This window comes from Vidua chalybeata, chromosome 9, assembly GCF_026979565.1.
Source record: "Vidua chalybeata isolate OUT-0048 chromosome 9, bVidCha1 merged haplotype, whole genome shotgun sequence".
In the NCBI taxonomy this organism is placed as follows: domain Eukaryota; kingdom Metazoa; phylum Chordata; class Aves; order Passeriformes; family Viduidae; genus Vidua; species Vidua chalybeata.
The window spans coordinates 1,036,626-1,061,585 of NC_071538.1; the positions used below are offsets into that span (position 1 = coordinate 1,036,626).

At 42.8% G+C, this 24,960-nt stretch overlaps 1 protein-coding gene across 2 annotated transcripts in view; it reads left to right on the top strand.

The window, feature by feature from the left end:
• The window catches only part of NOTCH2 (notch receptor 2), an 82,923-nt gene that overhangs the window by 21,395 nt on the left and 36,568 nt on the right, over positions 1-24,960 (top strand). The window contains exons 5-10 of one of the 2 annotated variants that reach the window (XM_053950116.1): positions 4,788-4,910; positions 18,110-18,343; positions 19,131-19,286; positions 20,346-20,534; positions 21,678-21,791; positions 22,859-22,972. In XM_053950116.1, the coding sequence (XP_053806091.1) occupies positions 4,788-4,910; positions 18,110-18,343; positions 19,131-19,286; positions 20,346-20,534; positions 21,678-21,791; positions 22,859-22,972 (930 nt within the window). Of the gene's footprint in view, positions 1-4,787; positions 4,911-18,109; positions 18,344-19,130; positions 19,287-19,903; positions 20,045-20,345; positions 20,535-21,677; positions 21,792-22,858; positions 22,973-24,960 lie in introns of those variants that run through there. The other variant, XM_053950117.1, reaches the window with a different exon arrangement.

Sequence of the window (24,960 nt, forward strand, 5' to 3'; positions counted from 1 at the left end):
AGATAATCTAAAGTCACAGGTCTGTGTGGAAAGGGCATTTAGAACTCGTGAAAACTGTTCTCTTTTTGGAGACCCTTGTCTTGAGGTGTTGGCTCAGATGACCTTAAACATACATTGCCAACCTTAGTGTCTGCACAACGACTTTCTGGGTTGTCTGAGCAGGCATGTGACTTTGAAGAATTTTGCCAAGTCAGTCTAAAAGTAGAAGGATGGATCCTTATTTTTGAAAGCGATTGTTCTAACTATGCTTGGAGGGAGAGCACTCTGAAAGAGTCTTTGAAAATGCAGTATCTTAACTAACCATTGCCCTGGAGGAATTTATTGCTTTTCTGCTTTGCATCTTTTTAAAATGAAATTATAAACCAAGTATCTCTGGATTAACAGTCTTGTCCAGAAATTCAGAATTTCATTTAAAGGCAGATCTGTTTATCCAATTCAAGGACTTTAAGGTCTCATGCAGGTGCAGTGTAGTGGGAGGAAGAAGAGAGAAAGATAAAGTTGGAAGGACTTGATCCTGTCAAGCTGATGAGTTTGCTTTAGAGATTCTCTTACAGGGGCACGAGATTGAGTAGGAGCAGACTTTCCCTAAGACAAGTGTGTGGGCTGGCTGAAATATTGTCAGGAAATGGAAATGAGATTACTATAGTAACAGTTACACACCTACTCTCCTCACACGTTTTGGATTATTAGCTGTCTTTTTTAACTGTTACACAGTGTGTATTGTGGGGGTGAATTGATGTGGCTCTGAGCGCCTTTACTTTTCTATTTCCTGTATTTGTTTAAGTTGGCCATGCTGTTTTGCTAGCTTGATTTTTTTTTTCTTTTTTTTTTTTTTTTTAAACCAGTTATTTGAAAAACAGCAAAAAAGGGAGCTGTTGGAGAGGCCCAAATGCTTACATTAAACTCTCTGATAAAGGCAGGGCACCCGGCCATTTCTTTCCCCCCTTAGTGCAGAGCATGCAGAGCAGAATTTCTGAAGTGTTGGAAAAGGTTCTGCCTGGGAAGGAAAGGTCAACAGAAAGAGAAGAGAAATGGTGGCCTGTCACGCCTGGGGAGGATGTGAACAAGGCCTGCTCCTCTAGAAGACAGTGCCAAGATTATGGAGGAGAAATTCCACTTTAGATTCCCTCTCTGAATTGGAGCGATGCCGATGATGCTGTGACTATAAATGGAATTGCTCTGGCCCTTCTGGACTGCCTTCAGATGCTGCCATCGCTGAGTGTTCTGGCCACAGAGGCAGGAGGCAGTTACATCTCAAACTGCTGGAGTGGTTTTTGATAGGATTTTGCATCTCGTGACCTGTAAAAGCACTTTGAAGAAACTGTGCCCAAGCAGCAGTTTAGGCATAATTAGGCTATTACTGCACTGGCCTTGAAATGGGTTCTTGTTTCCTGTAGATGTTTCCTTCTTAGCTTTTCAGTGAGTTTAATCTATTGGTAAATACAGATAGGTGAGAATGAGAGCTTGAAAAAGTGGGAAAAACCTAGAACCTGGAGCTGTGTGTCACAGCAGCTTCTTCTACTGTCACACAAGTACTGTTTATGTACAGTGCAGTCCAGCTGCTATTTAAAATTCCCAGGTTCCCCATGTCACTTGTGGATGTACACAAACAAATCCTGCATTAGGTAATCCTTGAAGTCATGTGTGTTAAGTCAGAGTTTGGTGGCAAGCATCAAGTGAAGTTGCATATATACACTACTGGTTTTGCATCTCTCTGGAAGGTAACCACATTTTTTTTTATACGTTTGACTTAATAATTTTTCCTCTGGGCTTTGTTGATTTAAGTAGGAACAGGATTGTAGGCAAGTGAGCATGTTAGGTCAGTCATAACAGTGTAGTAGTGAAAAGAAAATTCCTTGTAGGAGATGTAACCTGAAGCATTAGCAACTCCTTTGAATATAAGAATGAGGTAGTAGTTATAAGTATTTGACAAAAAAGGACTTCATTTGGCAACTAACCTTTAATGGAATGCTAAACAAGTCAATAGAGGAAGTTCTTAGCTGGGAAAGTGATTATTCATTGTTATCCATCAAAATAATTACCCATTAACTAGGATAAGGACCCTAGGGAATTCCAAGGGCTTGTTCAGGAAGCGATCTGTCAGGCTGGAGCGAGCTGTTTGTGAGAGCTGCAGCACTTCCCGGGAAGAGGAAGCAAGCTCACGCGGGTTCCTGGCCGGGCGTCACGCCGCGCCACCGCTGGGGCCCGACGCACACGGAGCTCCCCGTGCTGCCCCTCGGGGATGAGCACCTTCCCCTGAGCCCTGGGCTTCTCCGTGGCCGCAGCCCTGCGGTTCCAGCTGAGGTGGGTGCCCCTCTGCTCCAGATGAGCAGCCCAGGTGCTACCTGGAGTAGTCCAGCTTAATTTTAGCTCTCCATCCCTGATTTCCTGTCAGCAGGCCCTAAGTCTGGAAATAACATGACATTTTTCAGGCATAATTTCCTGTCCCCAGTCCTAACTGGCCCTGAAACCAGCCTAGAAAGTCTGAGGTGTGATTTATAGGTTGAAATAAGGCTAAAGGACTAAGATTTAGAGGGAATTGGATCAGATCCTCTGCAACAGGGTGGAGATTTCAGATGACATAGGAATAAAGTTATCTGCTTGTGTCAGTCTGTGTACTAGGGGAAGAACAACATGCTGTTAGCAGTGGGAACGCTTTTCCCCTTGAGGTTCTCATTCCTTAGTTTGATGTGCTTTGAGATACGGAGCAAAAGTCAGGATATGGATTGCAAACTGCTCTCGTGCAGGGAGAAAACACAGGACAACATGTAAGTCCCAGCACAGGGGGGAGCAGGAAACAGTGCCAGGTGTCCAAATACATTAAAACAGAGAACTCTGTGGCTTTCTGGAAGAGAGTCAGGTTATATAACTGCAGAATTAGATCCTGGGACCCAGCTAGAGAAAAGCTCACATATCTCAGAGCAGCTCTTTGGTAGTATAACCGGTTAAAATGTGAAAATATAGAACGGCTTGGTGAGATTTTAGTAGTGGGGTGACTTCCATGCTTTATTCTGCAAATTATTGAGCCTTTTAAAATTTGTGTGAAGTACAGTGAGAGAGTGTAAATGCCTGCTGTCAGAAATTTGTTTACTAGAAAGTAGGGCTGGTCTTCATATTATACAAACCGAAGAGATAAGAACTTAAATCTTTTGTCGTTGTGGGTGTTATTTCCATCCTGATCATGTGCTGGCATGAGTGCAATATGTGATCAGTGGGATGATTCCCCCCAAGCTGGAACACAAGCTGATAGGACACCCTTGTGTTTTACAGCTGAGCCTTTGCTCAAGCTTGGTAGCTTTATACACTTTTAAACATGGGGATCTAAAGCTAATTGTTTTCCCTGGTGGTTGTTCTTCAGCAGCTTTTGCCAGGAATGTGCTGCTGTAATGATGAGGACTCTGGGAAAGCATGTTATATTTCCTCTTTGCTTTAAGCTTCCCTACTGTCACAGAATTTCTAGGATCTTGGGAGGAGGTTGGAAGGGCTTTGAAGGGATGGAGTAATATTGAAGGTCTTGTAGTTTTGGGTTTTTTTGTTTTGTTTTGTAACGTTGAGCCTGTTGTTCCTTGCTGATGCTAATGCACTTGATACAGCTTGGTGCTTCCCAGCTCTTCTGTAGAGCTGGAGAAGTTCAAGAGATGGGAATGCACATGAATCACCTCAAGTCTCTGGAGAGCAGCAGTAGTCTGGAGAAGCTGGCTCAGAGCTTTATAGTCTCAGTCTCATCTGCCACACAGCACGATCTGTGCTGGAGCAGATGTTACTGAGAGGGTCTGTGTGACTTGACACAGATGTTGTGGAAGCGTCTGGAACAGGGCATCAAAAGTAGAGGGGTTGAAGCATGATTTTGGATGAGAGAACTGTGTCATGTTAATATTGCATTCCAAAGCAGTGAAGAGGCAGAGCTGGTGTTTGAAATTAACATGTGTGTTCTGGAATCATTTACTTCATCCATATTAGCATGCATTCCACTTGTGCTTTGATAAATAGCTCTCTCATCCAGCAGAAATGGCAGGTTTATTTAATGAAGCATGAAATAAATCAGCAGGGGAAACCAATGGGAAGACACATCACTGACAGCTCCCTTCCCTAATGTCCCCACTTCTTCTTCGAAAAGGAGACGGAGCTCTAGCAAGACTATTTTGTCAGTGTGTTCATTAGGAGCCTGGATTTTCATTGGGGAAGGGTATCTGATTTCTTCTGCTTTTCAGGCAGGGCTTAGTATGTAAGCATCACTTGGGTGGTGGCTGATTTGTTGATTGACTGACTTGTCTAACACTGAAGAGAGCCAGATCAAGACTTTAGAAACTCCTTTTCAAAGGAAGGACTTTCCTTTGAGGTATCCAAGGCAGACTGTGCTGAGGTATCCATGAAATGAATGCCAGCCCTTTTTTTACCATGGGAAAAACTTGTCCTGGCTGATGCTTGGTGGGCAGTGACAAGTTATCTCATGGTAATCGAAATGTCTTGGTCTTCACTTTGTTTGCTTTAAAAGACAGTGCTCCTCAGTCACTTAAAGAGAAACTCCTCAAGCCCTTGGGGTTGTGAAAGCACAGTTGGCCATCTACCCATGGTGGAAGTGTTTTAACCTGAAGTGTGTCACCTGACCCGCATGCTATCAGCAAAGGCATTCAACAAAGTGGTGCTAGGTGGGGATTCACCAGGATTAGGTGAACAGAGCAAATGTTCAAGGAAAAGAAAAGGAGGGGAAGCCGCGTGAGGGGTGAATTCTCTTCAAAAGAGCTTGGAAGCCCTTTTCAGCCTGCTGTTGTTTCTGCTTTGTCCAGGTTTCGAGGGGAGCGTCTGCGGCCACAACGTGGACGACTGCCCGAACCACAAGTGCCTGAACGGGGGTGTTTGCGTGGACGGGGTGAACACCTACAACTGCCGCTGCCCACCCCAGTGGACAGGTACGTCTGGGGGGACCAACCAGGCATGATGGCCCTGACCCCGTGCCTGTGCCTGCAGTCAGGGGCAGCTGCCAGTGCAACCCTTCAAAGAAAAGCTGTCGGCATCAGAACCGCCACAACGAGGGACAATTTCCCCACGAGTTGCGCTTCTTGTGTGGATTTACTTTGTAAATGGAGAAGCGTTTTCCAAAAGCACCAGACATGGCTTTGCTGTTACAGCTGTGGGCATTTGCTGATACATTTCTAAGTTGGGATAATGATCATGTTGATTATAGTAATGCTGCTGAGAAACAGGGCAAATCTGAAAGGTAAGGGGGAAAGGAGGGAAGAGTAGTGTATATATGGGAAGCTTATGGTTTTGGTACTGTTATTTTCCTGCTTGACTTTTTTTTATCTAGAGTTCTCTGACTCATAAATGAGTCTGAAGGGGAAAAAAGTGTGAATTTCAAGAAAGTGTTATGCACAATATAAGGAAGCAGCTTACAGGAAACGGTGTCATATTTAGTTGCAAAATGTCTCCATACCTCAAAAATAAACAAACACCTCCGGTTTTGGGCTGAGTTTTTTTGAGTCATACTAGTCTTTCTTAGCTGACGCACTTTTTCAGCTGAGTGTGGTTTTGCCCTTATTAGAAAATCATAGGGAAAAAAAAAACATCCTAAAACCAGTTTTTAAAATGCTTTTTTCCTCAGAGAACATTAATTCTGGTTTTAAAAAGTTTGTCATTAAATGCGAAGGAGGCTGCCAGTTAAGAATCCTCATTAACTTAAAAGAATTATATATTCTTAAATGAAGTGAAAACCACGTAAGAGTGAAGTGCACCACAGTTTGCATAGCTCTTTGAAACCATGTGCAAATAGGAGAAAATGAGTCCTTCCCTCAATGAGCAAGTGTCCTTGCTTCTGTACTACTTCTCCATGTCCTGAAAGCCTGCAGAAAGTGAAACCCGCAAAGGAAAACATGAGAGCTTGGGTGTGGAGCAAACAAACCCTTAGTGACCCCTATAGTCTTGCTCCATCCCACAGAAATTATAACCCTTGTTATGATTTCTGGCGCCTGTCAGTAGCAAATTAACCTGTCTTGCTCCCAAGCACAGAGGGTATAATGATCATGAGCATACAATCTCCAAGGGATTATTATTCCAGCATCATAAATTTAGCTTGGCTTCCAGGACTTAGGTGGATGCCTGCTGTCAGCTAGGGATGACTTCTGCAACTCCCCTGGAAGAGACCTTGGTCACTCTACCAGCAGCAATAGGCTGTGATTCTGTTAGGTTTCGTGGTAGATTGTCTCCCCAGTCTACTCTTTGCAATGCAGTTGTGGTGGTTCCCTCTCTGAACCTCTTATGGGCTCTGAGTGGCATTGGGAAAAGTGGTGAGGCAGTGTTGTGGCCTTTCTTGTGCCATCTTTCTCCTGTGTGGATGGCACTTCCAGAAAACCTTGCGTGTGTGAAGGATGCTTCCTTCCAGGAAAACCCTGGAAAGAGAGAGGAGCTCCCCCAGCATTAGGTCCCCTTGGATCTCTGGCACAATTTAATGGAATGGGCTTTCTGAGAATTTCCTTGTTTGTGGTGCAGCTGAAGTTATCAGTGCAGCAGTGGATTTAGCTGATGGCTTCTCAAGGCCGTTGTCTTTCTAGGATTAGGTCAGTGTGGAAATAAAAATTATCTCACAATTTAGGAAGCAGCAGCTTGGCTGTTTGAGCAATGAAGGTTAGAACCTTTATGGAACTTGACTGTCCTGTCTGGAATGCACAGTGCAAGTTTCTATGACTCCTCTCTGTCATTTCAGTAGCAATTTTTGTGAAAGAAGCCTGCTTTTTTTTTTTCTTTTTTTTTTATGAATGGACTCCAATCTCTTCCCTGCATCTTCAATTAGAGACCAAGAGGGTGAGGAAAGCACTAAACCACTACACATCCAGTGCAGAGACATGAGAGGTGACACTGAGGCAGGGCTCAAACCAGGGAGGATGGATAGAGGACTTCTGCAATAGTTTGGAGAGAAAGATTATCTTTTTTCAAGGTTAAACTGCAGTTAGTGCTGACAGGAGTAAACAATAGAACATCAGTTATTCAGCAGTAAGGAAATGCATGAGTGCAGGTCCATCCTTTACACACAGGGGTTTATAACATTCTAAATCATCTCTAAGGTAAGTAAAGAGGGGAGAGCTGAGCAGGCAGCTCTTTTGGAGTCTGTCCTGATAAATGCTATAGCTCAACAGGGCTAAACTGTGAGAATGAACACTTCAGGAAAACAAAAGCTTCCAATGAGATCATGAGGTTAGGGGACATTATGTACTGCCTAAAAAAAACCAAAAGCCCAAATACCCATACCTGTAAGGAAACATCAACCAAAAATGAAAGGATGTTAAGTTTTCTAAGAATACCTGACTGTGTAGATGTGCTGTATTTGTAACAGTCTCTGCTTTCAAATACTTGTCAACTATTCTTGGGGAAGATTGAGTTTGTCTGCAGTTTTAGTCTTTATTTAATCTTTGTGCTGTGGGTGATGCTCACTAGTGTTTGTTAATATGGTTTGTGCTTCATGGCACAGAGAAAGGAGTCCCATTCCTTGCTAGAAAAATTAAGAAGTTGTACTGCATCTGATCAAGACAAGTTTTGTGTAAAATAATATTGGAGCAACCTTTACTGAGACAGAATTTGTCCTAGTTCCTTTTGGTAACCATCTGCCTCTTGTAATTCCTTGACAGGGGGTAGGCTGGACTACGTAACTATGCTTTTTTTTTTTTTTTTTTTTTTTTTTTTTTAAATACTCTTTTCTTTTGCTGCTTGCTCCTACTTTTTGTGGTGCTGTTTGCCTTCAGTCTTTTTTCCTGCTCCTCAAACAGAGCTCACTGCTCCTTTTCTGTTGAAGTGCCTGCCTTCTCATTCTCATTTTGCTGTTTTTTCCGGAAAGATAAAATCTTGCCTTTCAAAAACAATGATGTGAAATTCCTGCTGTCACCAGTGTTTTTGTCACCTTCAGAGTTCTCGTATTTCATATGTTTACAGTGATTATCAATCTCATAAATTTGTAACTGGCAAGGCAGTCTCGGGTGTGTTGGGGTGAAACTGCCCCAGATCTTTCCTGTTGCTGAATGTTAACTGATTGTTGGTTTGTTTGAAGATGGCTTTATCTTGTCCCAGGATACTGCCTTTGTTAGAACCAGTGTTTGTTGGGTCTTTTCAAAGATGTGTAATGAAGCTCCACCTTTCCTTGGAAACAGTCCTGGGTGCTTTTGTGAGAGTGTGAAGTCTATTCCTCTGTGCATGACTGGACAGAGAATTTGGTGTAAGTGTGGTTTGAGTCAAAGTTAGCCAAAAATCCTGGCTAATATCAGGATGAAGTGCCATGTGAGGACTTTATGCTGCTGTTTTATGCTGCTGTTCTTCAGCCTCACTGTGGTCTGAGGAGGGAAGTCACTACCTTCTCTCCCTGCTCACAGACACTCTTCCCCTTCCCTTGAGCTGGCTCTGGGATTTGTTGGACTGTGCCATTTTAACTCACTAATCTAGTAAAAAAACCTGTCCAGCTTGCCTTTTTTTTTTTTTCCCTTTCTTGCCTTTTTTTTTTTTTTTTTTCCCCTGGGATCAGGAATTAAAAGTCGCAGAGCAGTCTCAAAATGACTGGATGCAGAGGGAAGTGATGGCAGTCCGGGGCTGAAAGTCATATGGAAGATTAGGGTGTCCTTCCACACACATGGGGAAACCATCTGAGAATTTAAAGGCTACTCAGTCATTCTAGCTACAATTAATCTAAAGAAACATAGCTTGGTTTAAACTGCACCTGTTGATTCTGTTGACCTAACCTGTGCAGCTTTGGGTCTAGAAAGATGTCTTGAGTGCCTATGTGATTACCAATACTAAATGCTGTAAATGCTTATGCTTTTCTTGTATGTCTAAGAAAGACTCCTGCTCCCCTGGAAAGTCTGCAGTGTTTTAGAGGCTCACCATGAATTTGTTTTTGGCCCAAATCATGTTTCAGGAGCAGTGCACAGCACAGATAAAGATTTGTGCCCTCCATGGAGTTAAGTCTTTTGCACAGTTTGCTGCATCAGAAGCTGTGGGGTGAGTCTCTGGGTTTGGGGGACCCCATGCCACTCTCAAGCGGGTTCTGGAAGATCTACATTATCATACTTCACTTGCAGGCTTGGCCTGCTTGCTCCCTTTCATTGTTTCTACCCCTCTGGCTGGGAAGGCAAGACTCCCATGGCAGTTATATTTGTTTAGGCTTTGTTTTCCCCTGAAAAGAGGGCTCCAGTGAACTGTATATTTTAAAATCTAGGCGACCTTTGTCTCTAAGGGAAGCACAGTGTGCTAACAGCTGACTCCACCAAAGAACTCCAGCACTGGGAGCTAGCTTAAGCAGCAAATGTTTGTCTTGAGCAGAAAAGCTCTTCAGGCAGCAGGGCTGTGCTTTTTAATTAAAATAGCTGTTAGCCTGGTCATATGCTCTTAAACACTAGCACAAGGGTTACTTTTTCTGCAGAGCTCTAGGCAGGAATTTTCAAAGTGGGCGTTAAGGGTTCGATGCCTATTTAATTAGAGTAATATTTGCTCCCTGCCTTGGTTTTCTTTGAAAGTCCCAGTCTTAAACTCTGGGCAGACGTGACTTTCCTTTTCTGAGAAGAAGGATAAACATCAAAAGGCTAATATGTAACATTTTAATGTAAGATCATATGCTCCGGTATTTTGTTTCTTAAAACTTTCTTTAGCAAATATCACTTTCCTCAGGTCTTGTGTCACCACAGTACACAGTGACAAGTCATGTTAGTTGAGTGTTCCAAAAAATGCTGCCTTCTTGGAGTACTTAGAGGATCAAAATGTAGAGGAATTAACTCTGACAATAGGTGACATGGATGATAAATATTGAACATGCCAGTCTCCTAAATCATTAAACATACATCTTTGCTATTTTACGGAGAGTGTTGATGGTTATGTGACAGAGAGCCCTGTCAGGGCTGTTCTCTTTTCCCTCCTGGTGACGTCCCAAGACCTTTGTGTGAGCTCAGGGAGGTTGGGTCATGCTCCCATGAGAACTGCAGTCATCTTCCTCAGCAGTGCAGCAGTGATCAGCTTCCTGGTGCTTTTCCAGGCTTTATTAAAAAGCAGAGTGGCCTCTTTGGTACTGGCTGGGATCTGTCTATGCCAAGCTTGACCAGTTGGCTGGTGTCACTGCAGTGCTATCTCCAAGAGACAGCTCTGACAGAGGCCAAGAGGGATCATGATTTGTTTTCTTCCGTCATGTTTGAACTGGCAGATACAAAGGGAGCAGGGAGCACGTGGCAGCCTCCAGAGCTGGCAGCTCCAAGTTTGAGTGTACAAGTGGTTCGAAGTTCTGGACACAAACAGACTTTATCCTGTATGTTGTTGGTTTCTCTTGTGGCCCTTGATCTCGGTGTCGTGCGGAGGGGATGGATTCCAGAGGCGTTAAAGGTTACACCCTTAGTCCTTTATCCCGTATGGATTCTGGGACACCTACCACAACCTCCTGTTTGCTTGGTGCTGCTTTTCATTTCCAGGCCTTGGGTGGGAGGCAGCAGTAATAAAACACCTGAGGTGTTAACAGCTGAGCTGATGTGATGACAGAATGGCAGCATCCAACGCTGCCGCCTCTTCCCTTACGCCTTTGCTGGCTTTCCAGCTCGGGAAATGCTCTGAGCAGTCAGATGTGCCAAATGATCTCTTTTGGAGATGTCCTTGGGTTTTCAGTACCTCTTTTATGTGCTTGGCACTAAAACAGGATGGGCCAGACCCCTCTGGTGAGGCTGGGTTGGTGGATGTCTGCTTTGAGACCAGGCTAATAGGTAACAGTTGTTACATCTCCAGCTGACTTGTTTCTGGCAGTTTCTGTCCCTTCCCTTGTACTTAAAATGAGGTGATTTGTCTTTGGGTAATTACTGAAGATGGGTTGCTGAGATAGCTTGAGAATATGAAGCTTTCATTGTAAGTTTTGGCTCCAGCTGTTGAATTTTTTTTTGCCTTGCAGATCTTTTCACTTGTTTGGTATTTCCCTGATTCACTGGATTTTCCAGAGGAGGTAAAGAGAAGGACAGAGCAGAGAGTAGTTTGGTGATATGTATTTCCTGTGGGTTACTTCTCTGTCCTGCTGCTGTCCCCAGTCATTTCACCTGCCACCACCATATTAAATCAGTCTGTCATTAGTGCATCACTTTTAATGAATTTTTAATGAATTTTGTTCTGATCACTTGTATTACTGCCTCTGAAGAGCTTGGTCAGGACTGCTGTCTCTACCCAGTAGTCTGTGGGGAGTGATTTAGGGCAGTATTTAATGGATCAGGCCGTGCATAAGTCTCTTAAAGCCCAGAGTTTTGTATTTGGGGCTTGTAAAATCCCTTGTAAAAGCCCATTAGTTCCACTGCATGCTTCCCAGTGTGGTTATGAAATTAAACTCTTTTCTCTACCATATTAGCCTAAAATAAACACAGATGCTTGCTCTGCTCATTACAATTATAGATTCGTCTTCAAGTGTTCAAATTATGTATTAAGCTATTAAATTTTATGATTTCTTTGATGGTATTTGACATCTATTTGAGATCTAATAAAAGCAAAACTGAAACCCCAGAACCTGAGGTTTGGGAATGGCTGCTCTGGAAGAAAGATGCTGTGAGATCCTGAGGAAGGAGCTCATTTTTGAGAGCTGTGATGCTTGTTCTTCAGAAAATTCCTGCAAGGGGAAAATAGTTGACTTCAGTCCTTTTTTTCAGGGGGAACTACTGTAAAACTTAAGCAGGGAAGACCTTTACTAGACACACATGCAACTCTGGCAGGTGCAAACAGTGCAGTCCATGGAATTCAGTGTGCCCCTGAAGCCATCCTTGGGGATGAGAGTATCAGTGTCATTTGTTGGATTGCCTGCAGGGAGCTGTGGAGGTGGCTTTGTTGTAGGGTCTAGAACTTGCATGTGATCTGGGCATCACACTTGAGATCCCTTTCAGTATTGCCTGTTTATTGCTTGGAACATTTAGGTCTGGATAAAGACTCTCTTCTTCAGAGAAGTTTGCAGTTCTTTGCTTTGAGATATCTAGTGCCAATAAAGCAAATTACGTGACCAATCAAATATTTTCTTTTGTAGGCTTTGCCTTGTGCTGTATCCTCTCTGCAATAACTGATGTATTATGCTCCTTATTAGCTCTCTTTCTCCCTTTGTGAGTCGCAATTCCTTTATAAGTCTCCTAGGAAATTCTTCTCTCCAGTAGTCTGTCAGACTATGAACTCTACCTCTTTTTTATTCAGAGATGGTGGCTTCAGTACTGCAAAATGTATTCCTGTCAGAGGCTGTGCCATCACCATTGCACAACGAGTGTTTGCATTAGTTATTGTTCCTTGCAGTCAAATGTCTGCTCAGAGGTGTTTATTTTGCTGATTAAAGCTGTGATTGAGCAGAGGTCCCTGCTGAGCTCTTCTAGGGAAGCTGGTGTTTCCTCAAGGAGTGCCTAACCCAAACCTACTGCAGCAGGTCTGTTTGCCTTTGTGTTTTGCTTGGCGTTTGTGCCTCGAGCCTCGCCTGCTGTTGCACTGCCCAGCAGCCTCACTTGGTTGAATCTGTCTGAAATCCCTGGCTTCCTCTTGGAAAATATAAATGTTATTTTGTTAAAGCCACCACTGCCTACCATTTCATCACCTTCTAGGTCATTAATTAGACACTCCAGTGCCTGTATGTGTTAAATGTTGCTGAACTATTTCAAGGAGTATGGATAGTTCTGTTGGGTTAAAGATTGAACTGAATGCTTTTACGAATGCACATTTCAAAAAGATGGGAGCTAAAGTATTTTTCATAGATGCCATTTTCCTGGAAGGCTCAATGGTTCCATGCAATTTTTCCCTTTCTGTTTGCTGAGGAGGCTCACCCAGGAGCATGAGGAAACTGAGCTTTGGGCTGCTGGATACGTGTTGGCTTACGCTGTCAATGCAGACATTTTTCTTGCGTTCCAAGAACTGGACAGAGGAGTGTCCTTCTCCAGCCAGCTGTGGCCTGCCAGCTGGCATCCTGAATAGACACACGTGTGGTTAGAGAGGAGGAGAAACTGCATGGTCCTTTGGAGTGTGGCACTGATGACCTTCTGCCACTATTAGATTTGGTCATTCATACAAATACTGGTCCTTATCTCTTAGCCCCTTCTTGAGTCTTGATAAGATGCTGTTCACCTTCTCACTTAGTAGTCCTTTGAAACTTGGATTAAAAATGCAAACAGTTCTAGTGAGCCATGCTTTTTTGAGCTACCCTGGTTGTATTCAAAACCCATACAGCAATCTTTGGAATACTTTGTGAATTAAACTACTCTTTCAAAGAGTTTTTGTCTAGATCTGGGCTATAGTTCCCAGGTAGCCCTTTCAGGAGAGCTAATGACCTCTTCCCTGTCTGCTGTGTCTGAGGTAAATGACAAACTTCTTGAGCTTCTGAGTGGATGATGGCATAAAAGCTTCTTCACACCTGATGCTCCCCTTCCAGTGAGTCTCTTAAGACCCCGAGCACCAGTTTGTGATTCTCCCAAGCTGCCTTTCCACTAAACTTGTACACTTTACACTAAACTTGTAAGATGTTCTGACTTCCAGTTCAGTCTGAGCTCAGTACCGGGGTGGTTGCGATTTTGAGAGAGATGGGATTTTGTCATCTCCTCCCAGCTCAGTTTTCAAAGAACTGATCTTTTTTTATTCAAGGCACAGGAAAGTATTTGCACCCTTTGCCCTACAAAATATTTTTAGTGATTAAACTGTATTAGATCTGCTGTCAGGAGCTTTAGCCTCTGATACTCCAGCTGTGCATCAGCAGACTTTCCTGCTGTTAAGAGGCCAAGAAAATGTTCTCCTTTTTGGAAAGTCTGTTCTTCCAAAGATGAAGTCCTCTGCTTGAACTGTCTGATGGTCCTGCATCCAGCTGCAGGATCAATGCAGCTGGAATTGAGGTTAATGCAAGCCCGCTAAGGTTTGGTAGGATCAGCTTTTTGGTGCTGCTTTCCAGGGTGACTGTTTCACTGACTGCTTTGTTCAAGCTAATGCTCCTCACTTTTGGTGTAGCATTGTTCTAATTTTGTGTGCTGCTTTACCTGTATAAATCAGGCTTTATTTTTTTTGTAACATAAAGAAGGAGAAGGGCTGGCTGTCATCTCATCAGTGAGATCTGGTACAACTGCTTGAGGGAGGCCTTGAACCCTGTGTCTGCCAAAAGAGAGGCTCCTGGAGTTCCTTGCAGTTCCGGAGGCTCTGAAAGTGGGAGCAATCAAAGCAGCAAACATGTCTGACTTACTCCATATGGCTTTTCTGAGGGGAAATATGCAGGAAGTAACTTAGTTTCATAGTGGGCAAAAAGTGCTAAGAGTTGAATGCTGTTCCCTTTTTCTACTTCTAGTTTTCAATTTTGAAATACCACATGGACTAGCTGTTTACTTTGTACAAGGTCACTTAGAACCTGAGTCGGCATTTTACTCATTTCCCAGGCTCTGCAAATATCAAGGTCAGGCTAGGTTTTCATTATCCTCTTAGAGTAAGTTGTGTTTCCTTTCTTGTTGTCTTTTATGTGTATGTTTCCACATTTCCATCAAAATATTGTACTGTAAGTATATTCACACTTCACTAGTTCAGCCTATGTTTACTATGTGTCTTTTAGAAATGTAATTGAAACTAGTGAGAACACAAGGAAAGAAGTACCTACACAAAGGTGCAGCTAGATGAATTAACATTCAGTAGTTGTAGCAATCAGAAGTGACTTGGGTTATGGACAAGTGTATTACACGGTGCAGTTTGTACAATCCATAATGGATTCCCTTGGAAGTTGAATTTCTGTTCTGCGAATGAAAGACTTGATTCTTCCTAAAACTCTTCCTAAAACAAGCAGTAAACAAGCTTGCTAAGTACATGGCTAGAAATAAATGTATTTCTTTTGTTACAGTTAAGTCCAAGCAGCATCCCATGAGTAAATTGTTTCAGAGACCTCATCTCATTTGATTTTAAATCTAACTAACCTGGCAGAGAGAAGTCTTCAATTAGGAACAAGGTCTTTTCATTAAAATACTCAATAGTAAAATGCAATAGTTAATTGCTCATTTATACCTCTTAATATATTGACTTGGACTTCCTTTTTTTTTTTTTTTTAAACAAACTGCATTAAGCTGGAGCTCTGATTCATGTTCATAATTAAACACAAATACAATTGTATTGCAAAAGGGGAATTAGAAATTGGAGAAGCTAAGTGAGAACCAGATTCAAGGAGCTCAAATGTGATATGTCTTTATAATACAGTTCAAGTGCTTGAAGAAGTTGAAGCTCTGTATTCTTCTTCTCTTGTGGAGGCATTGATAGATCTTTTAAAAGTTTATTTTAGTTTAGGGCTGCAGAAAAATGGAATAGCCGAGGACATAGGGTTATTGCAAGGACATCAGTGATGTCACTTGGTACTTTCCTTTCTAGAAATTGAGAGTGAGTACTAGAAAAAAAATACTAAAAAAAGCCTAAGTGTTCATATTACCAGTGACACTTGAAATGGGAAGTCAGAACCAAGCCCTGATAGTTTATATGGGCAATTAGTTAGCCTATCTATATTAGTTATCTGCTAAAAAAAAAAATCACCCCAAAAAAAAAAAAAAAAATCCCTCAAAAGCAAAAAAAGATGCAAATTAAAAGCATGTACTCCCATGCTCACAAAAGCCCAGAGAATGTTGCATTTCGTGTCTAGAGTTAGGCTGCGTTTCGTGTCTGGAGTTTTAGGCTGGGTTTCGTGTCTGGAGTTAGGCTGGGTTTTGTATCTGGAGTTAGGCTGAGTTTCGTGTCTGGAGTTCTGTTCAGCCAGTCAAAAGGCAAATGCTTTTTTTGAGAGGCACCACACTGTGGGGTGGTGTGGCTGAAAACCTCTTCACGCTTTGGTGGCAGCAGCTCAGCCTGGCTGAGCCAGAAGGATGTGAGCACTGTGAGGGCTCCTCAGAGAAGGGAGTGCTTTGATCTGGGCTGGGCCCCTCCAAGAACAGAAGGAAAATCACTTTTATAATAAGCAAATAACACCTTGATCATTTTCTCCTGAAGGGAGCCGATCATGTTGAGCTGCGAGATACGCGTGACTGCTCAGAACCAGCCCCAGCTCTGACTCTTTCTAGGGTGGCCACTGATAAGCCAACACTGAAAGCTCCTGAACAAACCACTTCCCGTGTGGCAAATTCATGGTTTGTTTGTTTGTAATGCACAGAGGTGTTTCACAGATAACAATAGCAAGGGATCGAGTTCTCCCCAGCTCTTTCACTAAGCAAACCAGGAACTGAAGATTAATTCTGAAAACTCTACTGTAATTATCATTACCGTCGAAATTTTGTAATGGTTTTCTAAGTGATAAAATTAATGTTGTGAAGTAGTCCTACCAAAGAATGGAATGTATGCACAGAACACAGTTGTGCAACTTATTCTTTTAATAATAATTTTATTTCTTTGCCCTTAAGTGGGAAAAAAAAAATTGCAAGTCTCATGGGATCAAAGGCTAGGATTTATCTAAGTACTTTGAAAACAAAAAGAATCATGAGGATAGTGGATGGAGATGGTTAAGTTTGGACATTTTCAGATTCCTGCTCAGGATAAATGTTTCAGTTTGGTGTATTGGAGGAGGGTGTGTCTGTGCTCTTGCATCCTTAGTTCTGTGCCATTAATAAACAATGGGACTTATCAGCATCTAGTAAGTATTTTTAATTTGGCAAGCCTGAATAAACTGGAGCCCAGGTGCATTGGCAGAGAAGACCTGTGGCCTGTTCTTGAATTTCTTATTCTTGGAATACCAGGGGAATTCCATGCAAATGTAAATGTGCAGCAGATAGAGTAGCTGAGGAAGAGAAATCTTGTGGTAGAAGTGCATTTACTGAAGAGCCTTGACCCAAATAACAGAAAGCTGCTGGAAGCCAGTGAGAGAGGAGATGGTGTCAGCTGGGGAAGAGGGGAAGGTCACATCAAACAAATCAAATCTCACTCCCTGATAAAGGGCCATCTTCCCATGCTGTGTGCATCCTATCAATGTTTTAGGAAGGGTGGCAAAAGCAAGTTACCAAGAAGTGTTAAAAAAAAAAAAAAAAAAGGCAAGCTTTCAGTGCTTAGAGGTTTTTAATGTAACTGAAAGGAGAGAAATAGTTTATCAAGAAGAAGATTGTGGACTGTGACCAGTACTCTGTGGTTGCACATGTGTACCCATACGCCAGCCTGGGAAGAAATGAGCTGGTGTTTGTAAGGTTTTATCTGTTCAGGAAACTCAAAATTACTTGAAACTTCAGCTAAACAATTTTGGCTTAAAAGTAAACTATACAGCTTTAATGGGGAAGATGAATAACTGTTGAAACAAATTATTATTGCAAGTGGTAGGTTATCCAGATTTTGATGTCAAAGCAGGATGGATTTCAGCAAAAAAATACTTCACTAAATGTGAATTGCAAAGCTTTCCATAGATGTGACTGTAAAGTTCAGCATCCTCTGAAAATCATTTCATACTTACTGGTTCTTTGGTCCTTTTCCTTAAATCTCCCTGAGAGTGTACATTCGTTTTCTTCTCTCTAATATCTCTGGTCATAAGAACATTTTTAGATTACTTATTTTGTTACTAAAAAAAAAGAACTTCTCAACAACCAAAAAATCCCCAAGTATTTGTGGTTGTCTGTACAATACCTGGGGCAAGGAAAATTAGTATTTCAGGTGGAAGTGTTTTAAGAATTCTATTCTTCCTCACTGGGTAATCATCATTGAATAACTATAGAGGAAAGAATTAAGTTCTCCTGACAAGTGTGACCTTGCTGCTGACCTGTTGATACTCCTTTGGCCACGATTTTCTTGTCATGCCATCTTTCCTCTTAGTCCTTCTGGCTGCCCTGCAGGCAGCCCTTCGTTCTTTTTGCTTCTCACCTCCTTGCAATCTATCTCCAATGTGCTGCAGGCTGCCTGCTGGCTCTCACACTGCTCCTTTTTAAAGTCATTCTTTTTAAAGTCATTCTTTTAAAGTCATTTGCAGCCCAGCTCCTGCTTTGGGGTTGTTTAGGGCTGCTGGTTGTCTCTGCCTGATGTGGTGACAGTGCTATGGAAGTTCTGGCACCGGAGCATGCTGGAATTGAGGAGCAGCAGTCGGGGGACAGCAGCGCTCCCTTTGGTCACGTTGTCTGTGCAAGAACCTCCTTGAGTCCGAGCGTCTGAGGTGCCATTAAACCTGCTCGTTTCTGTGCCCCAGGCCAGTTTTGCACCGAGGATGTGGATGAATGCCAGCTCCAGCCCAATGCCTGCCAGAACGGGGGCACCTGCACCAACCACAACGGGGGCTATGCCTGTGTCTGCGTCAACGGCTGGAGCGGGGACGACTGCAGCAAGAACATCGATGACTGCTTCACTGCCTCCTGTGCCAACGGCTCCACCTGCATCGACAGGGTGGCTTCCTTCTCCTGCATTTGTCCAGAGGGAAAGGCAGGTGAGGGCACACAACTTGCACAAGCCTGGCACTTCCACGGAAGGTGCTTCTGGGGGTTTACGCACTTGTTGAAAGTGGCGTGTTTATTTTACGCACTTCGCTACCAAAAGGAAAAGCAAAGAGCTGTTAAACCCCTCTAGCCTGAGACAAAGAAGTATTTGTGCCAGGCTAGAAGGCAACCTTTGTACAGTTTAGGTTGCAAGGAAAGATCTTTTCCTAGCCCTTAGCAGAATCTGTATTTGCTTGAGAAGTGTGACTTGGTCTATGCCCTTTATGATAACTGTATGAATCCAGAAAGCAAATTTAGATATTTTTGTGTGATTGTGTTAGGATCTGGCCATCCTCACTGGTATAGTGGAAAATTTTCTAGTTTAGGTTAGGTGAAAGGGTATCTCCTGATTACATGGAAATAAAAGCGATCTGCATATCTGAATTAAAGTGAGCTTCATGTGCACCTTTTCGAATGTCAGAAAAATTATCATGCTGGTTTGAGAGAAGAGTTAGTTAACTGCTCCAAGGATGAGATTTTGATAATGGTCAGTCATTTTCCTGCTCCAGAAGTGCTGGAGACACCTCTAAAGTAACAGAATTTGTATTTGAAGATGATGGTCTATAAGTGTGTGATGAATTCCCTGTGGTAGTTCATGAGCTCGAGCCTGTAAGATACTGCTCAAATTTCTCACTGTGGGAGTCTCCATCTGAAATACCAGGGCGCACAGAATTTGTGTAAAATACAGTCTGACTGCTTAATCTCTCTATTTTAATAAATTCTTGGATGCTTCTTTAGGTCTTCTGTGCCACTTGGATGATGCCTGTGTTAGCAATCCGTGCCAAAAAGGTGCTCTTTGTGACACCAACCCTGTGAATGGAAACTACATCTGCACCTGTCCCCAGGGCCATAAGGGAGCAGACTGCACTGAGGATGTGGATGAATGTGCAATGGGTGAGTTCCTGTTTGCTCTCTGTGAGTGCAAGAAATACACATTTTGTCATAGCTTCTCCATATATGCTGGACTCCTTTTGTGCCCTCCCCCTTCCATTTCAATGTCTTTAGATGCATTTTAAACCTTGTGTGAGACCTGGGGCAAAGGGCTGAGCTGGGATAGTTGTCCATGTTTGAACTGGAATGTGAAAAGCAGGGGCTGCTTAACCATTCTTCCTTGAGCAAGAGGGCTTTAGCACTGTGTGGGGAGTGCCTGCAAACAGATGTGATAATTAAGCTGTCCCTTAGAACTGCAGGGTACAATGAAAGCACCACAGTTCATGTGGGAGCTGTTGCAGCTATGGCCTGGGTAGAAATATATCAAGGCTGTTTGACAGCCAGAATATGGCTGGATCTTTTGAATGCCTTCCAAGACTGGTGACCACGTGGGCTTTTAAAGCTGTAGTTCTCTGATAGCATGCTGTTGTGTTGTTTTGGGGATTAACTGGACTCTTACAGGCTTACTTACAGTTTTGTGAGTGCTCAGTCATGCTTCTAGAGTGTGATGCGTGAAGGTAATGCCTAACCAGCACATGGAAGGGTTGGAAAGAAGCACTTCTTTGAATTTCTTTCCTCAGTCTGCCCTGGACAAGAGTGCTGTTCCTTTTTGAAAACGCAAGAAGGACAAGTTTGGCCGTTTTGTCGCTGTGGCGGCATCTTGTTGGCCTCGGGAATGAAGTAAATGTAAAATGTGATCTGGAAATAAAGCCTTGAAAACATTATTGGTTCTCTAATCCCTGCTAGCTGATACTTTTCTCTGAAGAACTGTTGTTAATGATATGAAGCAAGTTACTCCTCTGGTCCCTGATGGTGACAGCAATCCTTCTTTTTGCCCCTGACAGGCCAGAAACTGCCACTGTTTTCTTCAGTGGCCTTTCCCCAGAAGGATGAACAATCTTTCCCCAGTGTTACTTGCCAGAAAGGAATGCCCATGAAAAGTGCACGACTAATAAAGAATGCTGTGGCTTTCCTGCTCTGGGGAGAGGTTTTGACACGCACCCATCTATACTTTTCTTGCAGCAAACAGCAATCCGTGCGAGCACGCCGGGAAATGCGTCAACACCGAGGGCTCTTTCCACTGTGAGTGTCTGAAGGGCTACACAGGACCTCGCTGTGAGATGGACATCAATGAGTGCCACTCAAACCCGTGCCAGAACGATGCCACCTGCCTGGATAAAATTGGAGGATTCACGTGTCTCTGTATGCCAGGTGAGGGGACGTTTCGGACAGGGACGGGACTTGCAGCAGAGGAAGAGACCAGAAGGCAGAGCTCAGGGAGGGCTGCAGCTCTGCTCAGGTGGAACACGAAGCTGCAAAGGGCTCGGGCTAAATGGTGAGAGAGAGCCTGCTGTGGTGGCACCAGCCAGGAGGACCTGGCATGTGTGTGTGGGAGGGAGCAAGCAATTAGAGGGCTGAGAAAGAAACCAATCTCTGCCTCAGTGAAGGAAGTTAGCCTTCTGAGCTGAGTATGTGTGGAAGTATTTGTTACTATACCTGGTAAAGTGCATGTGCAGAGTCTTCTCTTCGTGAAAGCAAAGCCAGCGCAACCTTTAAAAGAGCGACTGTGTTTTGAGGTATGCATATGGTGATTTCCAATAATGGTGTTTGGGGTTTTTCTTTGCTTAAAATACCCCAAAAAATGCGAGCTCCCATTGAACTGAGGAAGTCACTGTAATAAAATCTACTTGATTGCAATTGTGCTTGTAAAATTTGCATGGGCAATGTTACCAGTGACCAATGTTAGTCTTGTATTTTGTACTCTGATAGAAAGGGGTAAAAAACCAAAAGGATGCAAGTTGCCAGTTGCACAGACTTATAAAGTACTAAAATCATAAATATAAATAAATAATTGTGACCCGTGCAGGAGATCAGATGATACCCTGACAATTACAACGAGTTTTTATTAGTATAGTATTTATTAATATGTAATATGTTTTGAAAGGTGGAACAGGAAAGGCTTGTTCAAGTGTTTCACCCTTTTTAATGTTTTTCTTGTACTCTGCTGTTAGATAAAAGCCCTTGAGCTAAAACTGTCTGTTGTGCTTGTTTATATACCTTTTACAAATTAATTAACATAAGCCCTTCTCAAGTGGAAGAAAACATTAGATGTGCATTCAGCATTGACTTCTGCTTTTGCTGGTTAGGTGAACATCTTCAGCAACAGTGAAACGCACACAATCAACATCCCTTTTTAACCTCTGGTGTATATTCTTACTTCATAGTTTCTGTCCAGACTGCAAACTTGCAATGAAACTCTACCTAGACTTTCAGCACTGGTATAAGAGGCAGTTACACTTTCAAGGGCACTTTCTACAGCCTTCAGTCACCTCTTATGTATTTTTATTTTTACAGGTTTTAAAGGAGTTCACTGTGAAGAAGATATTGATGAATGCCTAAGTAATCCCTGTGTGAACAATGGAGTGTGTCTTGATAAAGTCAACCGCTTCCTCTGTGTCTGTCCTCCTGGTGAGTTCTTATTTCTGGAAGTTTTCCTGCTTCACCCTACCAAGAGCTCCACAGATGTTGTGGGTGATACATTTCTTGTGAGTTTCTGTTGTTCTTAGGGCAGCACCTGTTTGAGTGAGTTGCAGTCACTATTAAATCAGAATAGTTTCATGTTGGTTGTAATAATAATACTGTGTCTGTAACTGGATAAGCATTGACAAGCACACAGTTGGACACCTCATCTAAAAGGGTAGCTGGCAACATGAGCTTCTGTTGTTGTGGAAACTTCAGTGAGATTCTCAGAACATTTTAAAGATCAGACCCTCTGCACACTTTTTGTCTTTTTCTGAGGTTTTTAGGCAGAAGCTGGTTTTGCATCAGGATAGTTTATGGTGCTTGCATGAGGAGTGAGATGAATTGGGCTCCACTAGAAAAGAAAAAGAGCTGAGCTGAGGGATCAATGTTAGCTGTAGAGTGAACATCTTACAAAAAATTTTGAGTTCAGAATTTACATGACAAAAGCCTGCATCCCTTCTTATTGACTAATGATGTTCAGGCTCTTGCTTTGGTTCCTTCCTCCTAGAAGATTTCCTCATGTTTTTTTTTCTCAAACTGCCCAAGGATCTGCATCACCTGACATCACCTGTCACTACTTTGTTAACTATTTCAAGAGCTGTATTGAAAGTTCCAGTGCTGTGCTGTAGCACATTCCATACTGCTGTAATTCTAGTCTGAAGGCTCTAGTGATGTATGCACTGTTATTTTTATTTTTACCTACTTGCTTTGATTGCCTTAGAGATTTTTGTTAATGGGCTCTCAGTTTTGCAGGCAGGCATACTGTCCAGTGCTGGACACCACTTGAGCTCCATCTGCTTTATTTCTCTTTGACTTGGCCATCTCAGTTTTCAGGGAGGGTTGAACAAGGAGCCAGTGGTGTGTGTGCTTCGTGGTGCCACTGAATGTAGGTTTGCTGAGCTTGTGTTTGGGTGGGCTCGAGGATTTGTTAGAGGTAATTCCTGACAGTGCAGCTGTCTAGATGAACTCCTTCCAGTGGCTCCTGGGTCTCCATGTGTTTCTGTGCCTTTCAGGATTCAGTGGGGCCGTGTGCCAGATTGACATAGACGACTGTTCCAGCACGCCATGTCTCAATGGAGCCAAATGCATTGACCACCCCAATGGCTACGAGTGCCAGTGTGCCACAGGTCAGTCTGGTGTTCAGAGCCCCTGGGGGGAGATAACATGGAGCCCAAATACGTGAAGGGCTGGTCACAAAGATGTCACTGGTTTTGCTTTCTTTCTCTGAAATGCTGCTCGTTTGCTGCAGAACTTTGTCCACTCCTTTGTGCAGGGAATAGTATTTAAGCAGAGAAAGGCTTTCACTTGTGGCAGTTAGGTTCACAGCTGATGGGAGTTCTGGCCTCCCTAGTTCAGCACCATCTTTTGCTTCCCAGAAGATGACAGCTTCTTCTGTGCTAGCTATGACATCCACATATGGGAAAACATCATTGTGAAGGCTCTTATCTGTGATTTACCCCCCCTCTCTCCCAAGTCAGATTATATCGTGTGCACTTGAAAAACAAGAGATGGGCAGAGCAGTGCCACTGTGCATTCTGATTTCTGTTGCATCAGGCAATTCTATGTCAGAAGGCTAAGACTGAAATGCAGGAACAGTCATGGAAGAAATTTCCAGAATTTCAAAATTTGAGTGGAAATTATTTGAAATTATTTGTCAGGTACCACATAGAAATTTTGGCAGAGCTGTGGCCAGAACTCAGGTGGTTTTATTAATGCCTGGTGAATTACATATTCAGAAGCGTCAGGTTTAATTATAGGATTTTCTTATCTTCAGACCTCCAGGGGTGATGTAGATATGTTTTTATCTTCATTTTTACATCTGGTCAAAAAGAGGGTTCAGAGCTGTTATATTCTAATTCTCAGTAAGGAGCTACACTTGGTTGCTGTCAGTTAATGGTGCCTGGTACACTGCTCATGATACAGATTCATACCTTGGCTCTAGCTCTTCCATTAAGGAAGAAGCTGAACAATTCCTGGAGCTGTCTTAGTCCCAGTAATGTGCAGTGGTGAGGTTGGTTAGATTTATGTGCAACTTTTTGTGTTTTGAATCATTCCAATAATCAAATTATTAAGGCAAATTTGGCTTCACTGCACAGAATGTAGCAGAGATTAGCCTAAAAATAGCCTGGTTTTTCTCACACGTGGTCTCCACCATTCCCAAAGTTCCTGAAGAGGCATTGAATTTGTTGGAAGAAGGAGAATTCAGTAGTTCTGACCAGGAGAGGAATAATTACTGTGGTCAGAATTTTCTTTTTGACTACTTCATGTGACAAACTAAGCGGGCACTTGCAAAAAGAAGGAAAAGCTCAAATCTTCTCCGAACTTGGAAACTGTTTTAGTCTTTCTCAAGCTGGTGTGTGTTCTGGTTGCTTTCATTCACTGAGACTGCAGAGCTTATCAAGCCTGGGATGGGTTTGGGTAGTGTAGAGGAGGACAAGGTGGAGAGCTGTGCCTTGAAAAGCAAGTTCTGAATTTGGCACTAAAACTGCATAAATCACCTCAATACAGAAATTCTAGGTATGACGAGGGAAGGCAATTGCTTCCATGAAGGCAAATGATATAATGAAGCATTTTCAGGCTGGAAGCAACCAAATGCATGTTACTGAAGCAGCAGCTCTTAGTAAAATCCTTGGTTAAATATTTGACTGAAAATGGAAGAGGGGCTCTGTATTAGGGCTGTTTTCCACCCTGTCTGAAGGATTCTCATATTCTATATTCAGATGTTTTTTTTCCTAGTCTAACTCTTGTCTGCAAAGAGAGAAATCATGTTTTGGTGAGGTATCTTCAGTTAAGAGATCCAGAAATATTCCTAATCTCTAAGTGGCTCAGTTGAGCTACAACAGCAGGCAACGTAATGACTTTTGAATGAACGTGTGCTAAGTATTATATTTAATATTGACAGCCTTCTGTAAGACTGAAATGTGGAATTCTTCCTGGGGGCAGGTCAGTTACTGGACAATAATGTCTGAGTATGTTCTTGCTCTGCTAATCTCATGGTCTGAGTGATGTGTTGTTCCCTGAATGGTAATCGCCGGCTGCCGACGTGATTGAAAACTGCAAAATGTTTGGCCAAATGCTGTACAGATAGCTCTATTTACTGCTTGCTTTTTTGTCT